Source organism: Pteropus alecto, unplaced genomic scaffold (genome assembly GCF_000325575.1).
Source record: "Pteropus alecto unplaced genomic scaffold, ASM32557v1 scaffold185, whole genome shotgun sequence".
Classification (NCBI taxonomy): domain Eukaryota; kingdom Metazoa; phylum Chordata; class Mammalia; order Chiroptera; family Pteropodidae; genus Pteropus; species Pteropus alecto.
The window spans coordinates 4,388,592-4,400,923 of record NW_006438088.1 but is presented as its reverse complement, the minus strand read 5'-3'; the positions used below and the strand labels follow the sequence as shown (position 1 = coordinate 4,400,923).

General features: G+C 41.8%; 1 protein-coding gene across 27 annotated transcripts in view; it reads right to left on the bottom strand.

The window, feature by feature from the left end:
* Nucleotides 1–307: 307 nt before the first annotated feature.
* Nucleotides 308–12,332, bottom strand: part of PLAGL1 (PLAG1 like zinc finger 1) — a 61,648-nt gene continuing 49,623 nt past the window's right edge. For 17 of the 27 annotated variants that reach the window (XM_025049262.1, XM_025049254.1, XM_025049263.1 and 14 more), the window contains 2 exons: nt 7,305–7,787; nt 308–2,664 (listed from right to left, as the gene is read on the bottom strand). In XM_025049262.1, coding sequence (XP_024905030.1) covers nt 1,419–2,664; nt 7,305–7,456 — 1,398 coding nt within the window. In that variant the 5' untranslated portion in view covers nt 7,457–7,787 and the 3' untranslated portion in view covers nt 308–1,418. Of the gene's footprint in view, nt 2,665–7,285; nt 7,788–12,332 lie in introns of those variants that run through there. The other 10 variants (XM_025049264.1, XM_025049267.1, XM_015592119.2 and 7 more) reach the window with 2 other exon arrangements.

Genomic DNA, 12,332 nt, shown 5'->3' with positions numbered 1-12,332 from the left:
CTATATACATCAGAAATAAATTACTATAGAGAGTTTCAGAATATTATACAGCAATTTTTAGAAATAAGTTCTTAGTGCTTTGAATTTAACTGAAGGATATAAGCTTCTATCTTAAATCATAATTTTATGCAAAAAAAAAGTTGGTTTCTAGTAGATACTGAATAGAGGTCAGGAATAGTAGTTTCTGTGGGGGAAGTAATGGCCAGGAGGGGGCATGAGGGAGCAGGCTAGGGAGCTGGAAATGTTTTACATTTTGATCTGGATGGTTACGCGATGTAACTGTATATAAAAATTAATCAAGCCATAGTCAGGATTTGTAGAGTTTATTATATGTAAGATATATCTTCATATAGAAAGCCTCTAAACACGAAAGACAAAAGAGCTTTAAAAAAAGGTTAAGTTTCATATTTTTAACTCATTAGATATCAAATTCAAGAGATACATTATAGTTACATTGCAAAGTGTTATTTTTTAATAAAACTAATATTGACTTAAATGAATTTAAAATGCAATTACTTATTGGTGATTAAAAATAATACTTAAGCAGAGTACTATCTTAAGCCAGACAGAGCAAAGAAAATTCTTGTTTAATATATATATATATTTTTTTTAATTCCAGTAATATTTTCTTAAATTCCTGTTAAAAATATAATCAATATTAAAGTCAGCAAAATGTTTTTGACTGACACCTGGATTACTTTACCACTTAACCTGGTTACACAGTGATTTTTTTTTTTTTTTTCTGTCAGATGTAACTGACAACCAGTTTAGTCTTTAAGATAAATGAAGTGATAACTCACATTGTAGCATCTTGTGGAAAATATTCAAACTACATTTAAAATGCTTGTTTAAAATGGAGACTTCTATTATTCCACAAGCAATTGTTTCTGTAAAACTACAGGTTGGCTATGGCAATAGTAACTAAACTACATCCAACCCTGAAGGTAGAAAAATCCCTGAAAAGAAATACACAGCCTAGTTATAATATGCAATATAAAGGTTATTTTTCTTATTTAAAAAAATTCTCCCACTTTGGAGAAATCCAAACCTTTCCATAGTTCCCTTACTAGGCAGTGCCACATAAAGTTATTTAGTTAACATGATTATGATCATGGCTTACAATTAAACTCAATTTGACAAACACCTCATATAGCAGCCCTCGTCTGGATGTCGGTAATGACAACAGTTGCAGTTCCATTAAAGAATACTTGCTTATTAAATTTGGTACAAAGCATGAACACTCAGGACAGATTGGCACGATACATGCAGTTCGAGAACTCTCTTATCTCAAGCCAGTCATCACTGAATAAGCCATATTCTCAGTCCTGCTTTCCAAATCTTCCCTTGTAACTGACGTTTAAAATGCTTCTTAGGACATCTTCCAGAATAAGTAAGAAAAGTATGCTTTATAAAACCAGTCATCTGAATGCATGATGGAAATGAGGCAGGATGGCAGAACTAGTGCCAGCTGGGAACACATGGGGGATGGGAGGGAGAGGGAGCTGACCCAGGCTCATAGTGCTCATGGCTAGTGAGGGATCTTGCTGCTGCTGCCCCAGACAGCTTAGCCTATGGGGCAGAGATTCCCCAGGCCCAAGGGCGAGGGCGCTATTCCCAAAGGCATTTTGGGTAGCAGGAGGGGGCAGCTGCCAGAAGCCCAACAGAGGTGAAATGTCCAGAGAGGCAGGTATTGTTAGGTTCACAGCATCTGCAGGTAGCTCCTTGGGCAGGTTTACTTTACCAGCACTTCCCTTAGCCAGATCAAAACCTGGGTTGAGCTTGTGAGGTGACTGAGGCTCTTGCAGAGGCAAGTCCTCAAGCAAATTGATATTGCAAAACCCTTTAGTATCTGCTTTGAGGGGCAGGCTTGCCAGTGGGGAGTATGAGGTAGAACTGGTGTTGTACTTGTGATTCTGGAGGGGCTGAGGGGGAGAGCTAGGAGACACTACCGGGTGGAGGGGGATCAGCGGCTCTGGCAGCGGCTGTACAGGCTGACAGGTTTGCTCTGAGGGATTGTGGATGTGGATGTGGCTGTGTACCTCAGGTGGCAAGCTACTTGCAAGCCCATTCTGTGCAGGAGCTCCTAGAGGGAAAGGAGACAGTGTGGCAGCCTTCAGCTGAAACTGTGGGGCCATAGTGTGGAAGGTGCTCAGAAGGTCTCCGGCCTGCAGACTCTCTTTCATCAGCTCCTGCGAGTGTGTCTTCTTGGTGTGTCGCGTGAGGTGGTCTTTGCGCCCAAATCTCTGGGCACAAAACTGGCACAGGAAGTCCTTGCAGCCTGTGTGGACCACCAGGTGGCGTCGCACGTCTTTCCGGGTGTAGAAGCATCTTTCACAGTGGTCGCACTGGTGCTTCTTTTCCTTGGTTCCGCTGTGGGGCTTTTCTTCTGCGTGGGCTTTGAGGTGATCCAGCAGCACCTCTGTGCTCCCCAGCTCTAGGGCACAGACCCCGCAGGTGAGGTCGCCACTGCTGGCCGCATGGAGGGCCAGGTGCCTCTTGTAGCCCAGCATGGTGTTGTACTTCTTCCCACACTCCTCACACCCAAAGGCCATTTTGTTGGGGTCGTGAGTTTGGAGGTGGTTTTTCAGGTGGTCTTTCCGGTTGAACGTCTTCTCACAGTGAGCACACTGGTGAGACTTCTGGGGCGAATGGGTCGCCATGTGCCTAAGAGCAGAAGGGAACATGTCACAACAGACTCAGTTTTTTACAAGCCAAAGAAAATATAGAAATGATATTAAAATGTTATAGTTTTCTCTAGGTGGTGGCATAAGAAACCACTTTCAGTTTTAATATACTTTCCTATGTTTTCCAGATTCTACAAATATACAAAACTTTGTAATAAAAAACACACAGGTGCTACTAAAGACATAATGCAATTTTCACACCTGTAAAGAAAAAAATGTACTTTGAGAACATATTTTCCTAATGTGTACAAAGATTCCTAGATGTATATAAGCATTTAAAAATATATGATCATAAAAAATATTTTTCAAGAAGGGGTTAAATGGGTATTCTATAGTTTGAGAATTACTTAATTTCCAAAAGTGATTTTGCCTCCTGCACTGAACCCCATAACGAACCATTTTAGGTTATTGTTTCTAATGCATTTCCTGCTTTCTCTTTACTGAGACGAAAAATTCAGGCCATAGACATAACACTAAGAAGTCTATCCTTAACCTCAGAGAGAGCATCTAATTGGACCCCGAATGCCACCCCTACCACCTGTGCTCTGAACCTCAGCCTGGTGCCTCCCATGAGCTTTTTACGCCGGTATCTTGGTTTCCTCCACTTAATACTTCCCAATCAGCTAGCATCTCAGATGTGTGCAGCCTCTGTCTCTATTTCGTTAAGAGCCCTCTTAGATCTCTTCAACCCACTTCCTGAAGGTCACTGGTAATTTCATTGGCAAAATTCCGAAGGACTTTTTCTAGAAGGACTAAGCTGCTACTCCTAGCAGCAGTTACAAGTTTTTCTTTAACTGAACTTTAGGGACTAGCTATAGACATCCGTCAATCTGGAATTTCAAAATAGCTATTTTATATTTGTAAAGCACAAACTGGCTTTGGAAAACTATCACAATTCCATTTCTATTACAGTTCTGCTAAATTCCTAAAATCTAAACTCTGTTGGTTTTGAAAAACTCACTGTTATAGAACCCTGAGTTTGTCATCCTTTAAAACTTTCAAAAGTTTCATTTTAATAATGAACTATCATATAGAACACCAAGTCCTATGTGTTAGTATTTCTTACAAAACAGCACTCTTAATTATAACTTGTGGCTTGCGTATACAATGTAGGTTGCTTCGTGTCCCTTCTGATAGTTAACTCTTTTAGATGTTTTGTCTTTAGGAGCAAAAGCTTATCCTACTGACAATTTCAATGCAATTGAGCTTGTTAACTTTGGATACAAAAGAATTTCAAATAACTCGTTCTACAGAAAAGATAGAATTCCTTTCAAGATTGTGTTTAGTCAAAAGTGTACTAATACTACCTTTTGCCCCTCATATCCTGTATTGTCTATGCCTGATCCTTTTCTAGCAGAAGGATGGGTAAGGGTCGACAGCAGACACTGTTTAGAGAACAGTGCTGACCCCTACTAGGAGGAAGACTGGGTGCCAGTTCAAACACATAAAGCCGATCTGTCATTCTTTTTAAATATAAAAAAATGCAAAACCTCTCCTTCCTCCCTCCCTTAGAAAAACCACCTGCTATGTGCAAGGGATAGAAAGAAAAGTTAAGTTCCACCCCGGCCTTCCAGGACACCAGAGCTCAGCATGCAAAGGGATACAGATGACGTGGTGGGTTCTGCAGACAGGTATAAACAACGCTACGGGAGGAGTCACTGCACTCGGTATCTGTGAGATCTGAAAGGATGCGGGTGTTGGCAAGCTCCAGCTGTACTAAGATACATTAGCAGGTTGCAGAAGGCGTTTTTTTAGTCTCTTAGAAGGCAGATAACCATGTTCTTATACAAGATATCCACAGATACTTCTTCAGGAGTAGATGTGAGGGAGGACTAGTTTACACGCTTGGCACTCAAACAATTTTCTTTCTATTTGGTCCAATACTAGTAAATAGGATCCCAAAGCTCTGTCCTGGATCTTCTATACTTGCCTCTCTCCACGTTTTTCTTTGTGGAGATTATCTTATTAGATTTCATTTACCACCCAGGGGTAGATCAATGCCAAGTTAACAACTCTAGACCTGGGATCTCCTACCTCCTTTCCTGTCCTACTCCTGTACCACCTATGAGAAAGGCACAGGTTCACGCCGCTAGTACCTGAGCAATAATACTTTCACATTTCACCAGCGCCCACACCTCTGAATTTTTTGTGACTCTTTCCTTTGCCTGTCATCCAATCTTCCCCTTTTAATGTACCCCTTACTTACTCATCCAACAGTCCCAACCCAGGACAATCATCTTACAGCTGAAATTATTTCAACAACTTGTTTCATTCCCTCTCATTTAAGCTCACAACCCATGAAACCATCAGTTTCAGTCTGTCCTACTGTCAGCAGTAAATACCACCACCTTTGGGTGTCACCTGGATCATGTCAACGATCTTAAGTTCTTCAAGGGTCACATTAAGACTTCTAAGCAGGGGCTTCAATCTGCCAGGTCATCTTTTCTTGCCCTTTGCTGTCTTCACCTAACTGCTTTCATTGTTTGCTGTACTGGGACCCATGTTCTCTTTTCTAGTTAAGCAAGTCGGTTATTTTCTCCCTCAACCTCTGCTTATAAGATGGAGCGTATGTTGCAACTGAGAGAAATGGCATGGAATGCTGCCCTTTAAAAAAAAAAAAAAGGCAAACCCTAAAGCATCCTGCCACCTCACCACTCTTCTATTCCTTTATTAGATCACTGCTTCAGGCCAGAAGGGCAAGAAACGACGGTGGCTGTGGCAGGGAGGGCGGTTCTTGCACAAAGCACACTGCTTCCCTTTTTTGCCTCATTTCACACTCTTAACTGAACGAGCTGTTTCCCTCGTTCAGAACTACCACCTCCTAAATATTGCTTAAGACGTCATCTTCGGTGCGGTTTACCACAGTCATTCCACCTAATTCCTGTCATTCCAATAATCTGTTAGCTCCCCTGTCTTCTCCAACTATTTATCTCCTATATGTATTTTGGTCTTTAGCCATCGTTATAATATCCTCATTGTGGCTTCACTACAGCAAACACTGCTTTCAGTGCTCGAGTAAGGATCCTAACTGTGTACACACGAGAAGCTTATTGCAAAACAGGAAGCCTTTGCAATGAAATTAGTGCACACAGTAGGCACTCAATGCTTGTATTTATGGCAACTAGAAATTGGCCTATGTACAGAACACATCTGAATTTTAAAATGCCTCAGCATTTATTGGTTTATTTTAAAATTTGGCTTATTACATGACCTATAACAGTGCCATTGTTAAAGGCCAGGAACATAATTTATGTATATTTTTAACTCTTTCAAGTGCCTGGCCCCAGGGGCACTCCAAGGTTTAATGATGATGTGGTCCATGGAGCACTACACAGATGGAAATCCTCTCTCGCTAAAAATTTTGATGATCACCTATGTATTTACATGTGTAGTCTAAAAGTTGAAGTTTTAAAGTTTGTTCCATGAAAATTAGAGGGAAATAAAATCTCCCTTAACCAGGTATCAAAAGAAGAGTGATCAGTGGGAGTTCTGCGTGTGTAGCTGAGGGCACCACACACATGGCACACACGGCACACATGGCATTCGCTGTCAACCAGACCACTGTGCAACTTCAGTCCATTCTGTATATTTTGTCTCTTCCACAATATAAAAATCATTTGCAGGCAGAAGCTACATCTAATATATCCACTTCCCTCCCAGAAGTACCTAACAGGCACTCAAGAAATAATTTGGATTTAAATGTACTACTTTTTTTTTAAAGGACTCATCTTCTAAACCAGTGGTTTTTATCCTTTGTTATATCATGGATGCCTCTGAAAAGGTGATTAAATGCACATACTCCACATTTGTACACCCAACAGAATTCCATTTGTTGGGCTGGCTTTAGACCTAAGTCAAGAAACTGCTCCAAAGCTCACACCTGGAGATGTCTACTCCTCTCCACTCTGTCAGGCCCTGAGCAAGCTCTCCATACTCCATGCCTGGATTTCACAGCACAATTCAAATCAGTCTGCCTGCCTATTCTCTCTTCTCCAAATAACGAGAGCCATCTTTCTAACGTCCTAATCAAATCACGTTCTTCACTACTCAGACCCACTAGAATAAAACCAACCCTCCGCGACGCTGGATAAGGCCTGCTGGGAGCTACTTCCTTCTTGTCTACATTTTGAGCTTCACCTGTTCCTCTTCCAACGCTACCCTCTGTACACATGTCTTTAAGGCCAGGGCTTAGGGCTCTCCCAGGACCTCCTTGCTGTCCACCTCTTCATTCTTCAAGTCACAGCTTAAGATTGCACCTTTCTGAGAAGCCTTCCTGGATCTCATCAAGCAGGGGAGAACAACTTCCTCTACCTGCACAGCTCTGCCAAAGCACTCGGATTGCACTTTAATTGTGTTTGCATGACTATCTCCCCAGCCATGGGTCTTTTCGTCTTTCTGTTCTTAGACCTGGCATATTGCAGAAGCACAGAAAATATCTGCTGAAAGAATGAACTGACACAGCACAGCAAAACTGTCATATAAACTACCGGATGTGTAGCTTTAAAGGCTAAAATGCACCCACATTCTGCGTCCCTCTTCCCTTGCCGTGTTTGGTCTGAAGACCAGCAAAGCCACTTGAAGGCATATGTAAAAGTACATACCTTTTCTAAAGCCTCTCACCTCATTAATTTATATCTGGAAATGAAGGCTTTGCCACAGTCTGGCTGCAAGCACTTGTAAGGTCGCTCCCTGGAGTGGGAATAACTGTGGATAGTGAACTTCTCCAGGGTGAGGAACATTTTGCCACATAATTGGCAGGGGTAGGTAGCCATGGGCTTTGCTTCTCAAGAACCTTCCTTTTCAGATGCACTGACCAAATGCTGTGCCATTTAAGCACAAATGGAAGGATGGTGCTGCGCACATCTGCAGAGCCACCACAGCTGAACTCCAGACCAGGGAAGAGGCAATGCTGTGGTCCTGGCCCGGTTCTACCCAGACATGGGCCTCTCAAGTACCACTAGCTTTGCTTCCTGCTGTCCCACATCCTAGTTTATGTGCAGTCTCAGGCTGGGAGGACAAAGTCTGAGGCACAGATGAGATTTCAGGAGCAGAAAGGTAATCTGCATCACTAGAGCTGGGGCATGTCCTGGATCACCAGACTGTCTGTGGAGAGAAGAGAAACCGTTTCCTTGCATTAGCCATTTGAAAACAACGCTGTTCCTCCCCCACCAGTTCAGAGTCAACTACCCAGAATCAACGTGTTCCTCTAAATGGCTCTAATGCAGCACAATTCTCTAGCCTTCCCGTGTGCTTAAAGAAGTGCTTCTGTAAGCAAATCCACCTGCCTGTGCTCCTGAACGGCAAGGAGTCGGGCAGTGTTCTGGTGGTGGATGAAGGATGCCTTACTTTATGATACAGACAACTATTTCCACAGACTTGGAATTCTCTACTTCAAATCAGGACCTCAGGTCAGTGTGAGACTCAGCTGAGCAATTTAAAAAACAAACAAACAACCCCCTGGGGTGTTTGTTTTACTGGTACAGAAACAAAAATCATGGCTGCTTATTCTAACCATGGGCTATTCCTCCTTACTCACTGTTCGGGTAACATACATTGTTTATCACACCTGTTTAAACTTCCAGTGGATGAGATGAAATAATTTGTATACATCTAAGTTAATTTGCTTGTAAGGTTATCATGTAGAAGAACTCAACTTTATGATGTAAACGAAATGTGAAGAAAGCTAATTTTGTTCAGTGATATGCCTTTACAGGGGAGACAAAATATTCCCCTGGCAACAGAGCTGATGGCTTGGCTTTTAAATGTGTAGGCACCATCCTCCAGTAAACTGTTTTACTAATCTCTTCCTCTTTTGTTTATGGGGACATTTCCTCATTCCCCGGCCCCACCCTGGAAGGCCAAATCCAAACAATCGTCTGTTGGTAGGCCAGGTCTAGAGGGTGGGCCTGCCATCTCTTCAATCCCAACTGTCTCAAACCCAAATTATTACCACCCTCTTAAACAACCCTCCAAAACCAGGCTCTTTTCCTACCAATAGACCATCATTTGAGAAGCCTTAAGAGTCTGAAGCAGCATCATCAACAAGAGTCAAACCCTGGCTACCCAGAACCCTGTGCTGTTCTAGAGAGTAATTCTCAGGCGGGTGGACACTAACTTTCAAGTGCCAATTAGAGAAACACTGGAGGAGCCTCCGTATACAGGCCAACCCTTTCTCTACTCTGTCAAGTGGGCAGCACACGCTCGGAAACTGACTGATCACAGCAGGTCTTCAAGGAGTCTGTTTCCTGCAGTCACTCCTTTATCGCCAAGTCTTTAGAGCTGCTCTTTATTGTGAAAAGTTCACTTTTACTTACTTTTTCAGTTACTTTCAGATCAGAAAGCTAGAATCTGGCTACATGGATTTTTATTATAGTCCTTCAAACATCTTTAAATATCAGTACATAGCACATGTACACAGGCAAACATACATTCCTTTTCTAATGGGCAAACTTGGCAGTGAACTTCTTGTGTTCCTCATCAACTAGCTCAGATGTTTATAGTGTCTGGTCAGAGTTCACAAGGAGCCGGCACCAGGCAGACACCCCTCTCCATCCTGCCCCACCTGCTCAGAAACTTCAGAACTGTGCGCACACTTTGACCTGAAGCTTCAGCACTGATCCAAAGCCAGGCACACAGGCATTCTCAGCCAGTGTCCTGGCACCAAGCCTCCTTTCTGGTGGCAGCTTACACATACCTTGTTCTTCTGTGACTAAGTGTGGTGACTTAAACTGAACCCCTGTCCTGGCTCTGTCCAAATTCCTCTCCCAGCTCTTTATTCCCTCACAGTAATCCAGTTCATGCCCGAGGCCCCGCTTTGAGGCATCCCCAATAACCCTGGCCACAAACAAAATAATTCCTTCCAGGAATTCTATCCTGTGTGGCCAAGATTTTGCTGCCAGGTCTCATGATGTGTCCTACTTCTCCAGCCTAAGTCTGGCTAATACTGGCCCAGCTATAAAAGGCATAGCATTTATCATCATCCTTAAATATACTCATTCATTTGAAATTGCTCTTCCCAGGTCTGTCAAAAAAAGATTAAAATGTACACATAAATTCATCTTTTCCTTTTTCTCTTTAGCTGAACTCAAAGTAGCACTAGTGACTCAGGAGAAGGAGCTGGTTTGGGGGTGAGGATTTTATATTTCTCCACCTACACCAATCCCCTGCATATATGCATTTTTCAACTTCTCAGTAAATTCATTCTCCTCAACTCTTACTTAATGAAAGATAACTAGTATGTCCAATGAACTTTCTGTGATGTTGGAAATGTCACATATACAACAGCTGCTGAACTACTCAAAATGTGATGCTGAGAAACTGAAATTTTTACTTAAGTAGCCACATGTGGCTGATGGCTACTGTACCGGACAGCACAGGCAGGCTCTTAGTCTCATTGTCAGAAGAGATGAAGGCAAGGCAGAGCTTTCCTCCAGATACAGCTGTGCTGCTGATTCACCCTCAGGTGTTTCCCTAAAGCATGGGAGAGATTTATGCAGATCCAGTCACTTGTTCTATGAATACAGTGGAAAGATTCCCCAGTTCAAATTCCAGCTTTCCCACTTGTTCGCTAGATCCTGAGTTTGTTTCCTCATTTGTGATATCCACCCGACGCACTGGCTACTGGAAACAACCAACTGAAACAAGACGGATCCGAAAGCACATTGTAACCTAAAAACACACTGTACAAATATATGGTATTTATGAAACACGAGGATTAAAAGTAAAAACCAGCCGGCGCATGGTTCTAACCACTCAGCTATGGATGCAAAGGAAAAAAGGCGCGTTCTCTCCCACGGATAATTCACCATCCATGTTCACACCGGGAGGAACCGGCAGTCTGAGTAATACACATACCTACACACACAGAAAGGACACGTGAAGGTGCAAGTAAAAATTAGCCTGCATTCTTTGTTTCTCAACAGATTTCAACTTTGATTACCAACATGTCAAGCAAAGGAAAAATAAGATTTATTCAATTTTTTTTAAAAGGTACCTGCCCTTTAGCATTAATAGTTTTCTCCAGCTACTTCCTCGGATTCAGAAGTGCAACGGCCATAGACAGCATTACCTTTATCTCTTTTGGGCCTTCAAAGATGGTGGGGTCTATAACCACAGTTTCAAATGTGGCCTTATTTTACTTAACTGTGAGGCACAGTTCCTCTAACTCTCTGTTCCCCATAAAACTTTCTCCCAAAGAACAATAACAAAAAGTTAAGTCACTTAAACATTTTTATACTTATTTAACTTCCTTCATAACTGTCTTTTCCCAAAAAGACTTTTTGAGTTTTAGATCTGTGTTAAATATACCTAGCCCAACACTAAGTGCAAAATTGGTCCTCAAATACGGAACTGAATTAATTATATGATAGTGAACATTCTTTAATTTCTTCAGGAAGTCTTTTTTAATGATGAATTCAAACTTACAAATAGTTATAATATTTCATTTACTGTAACTGTAGATTTCATTAACATGGACCTTCAAATATAAATATTTGCATGGTTTTCATGATATAATCACAAACTTCTATAAAAAGTCTTTCCCAACAGACTATAAATTCACTGTGGCCAAAGATCAAAGCTCAGCTATTTTTAAAAAATAAACCGTGTGGATAATACAACATCTCCCATCACCACGTACTTGACCAGTGCTGGCTGGCTGCTGCTGATTCCAATCTTTGGTTGAAACCTGATGCGCTTTCTGGCCACATCCTTAAAACAGACTTGTGATTAACGTTCTATTATCTGGCAAACCACCAACAATCCTAACAGAGAACTGACAAAGCGATGGTCCTGATGATAATCAGTCTGTTCCGTGACTTGACATGCAGTTTGCATTTGAGTCTTAAATACGGTAATATTTCAACACCTGTCACCCTAGAAAGATAGTAAGTCTTCCCCCAAAACATCTCAGGACATAATTTTCAATCCTCTTGATTCTAAAAATACTGACTGAGTGATACAGATCTGCCAGTATGCCAAAGAAGGCTTGTGCCATCTGCTTCATTCTGTTCATGCTGATTATTTTAGGGATGAGAGAGGATCAGATTGGAATAAGAACATATATATATGGCAACAGCCAGGAAGGACTGTGTTCCCTGAGGGCTGATGGTATACGATAGTAGAAGGGGAGGTCAGAGCACAACTATAGTTCTCGGACATCCCCAATGCTGTACAACACAATCGTCTAATGGGGGACAAATGCTTTACAACATTCTCAAAATAAACTATGACTTCTGGCTTCTCCTTCCATTGTCCCCGTGATACAATGCAAGGCCCGTTTCTGAGAGGAAGCTGAATTGCCATTTTTAGTCTTCCAACTTGGGTACTCTAAGTTCTTTTTTTGACTCCATTCATTACCATTCCTCATAGATAAGAAGGTTCTGCTCCAAACGTTTCCCCGTCTTTCATATTCCCAAAGCCTGAAATGGCTTTTATATATGTTAAGGCCAATTTAAAAAGGGCCTCTAACAAGTTTATTTCTTCTTATACTCACAAGATAAGACACAGCCAATCATGGAGCAGGGTAGATGGAAATTCATTGCTCATTTGGTTCTAGGACATTCTAGAGAGGGTGCTTCCTTCAACATCAGTTCTTTTAAGGACTTTGGTAGCAAGTCGCTATCATCAATGAAAAAACTATCCAGAAAC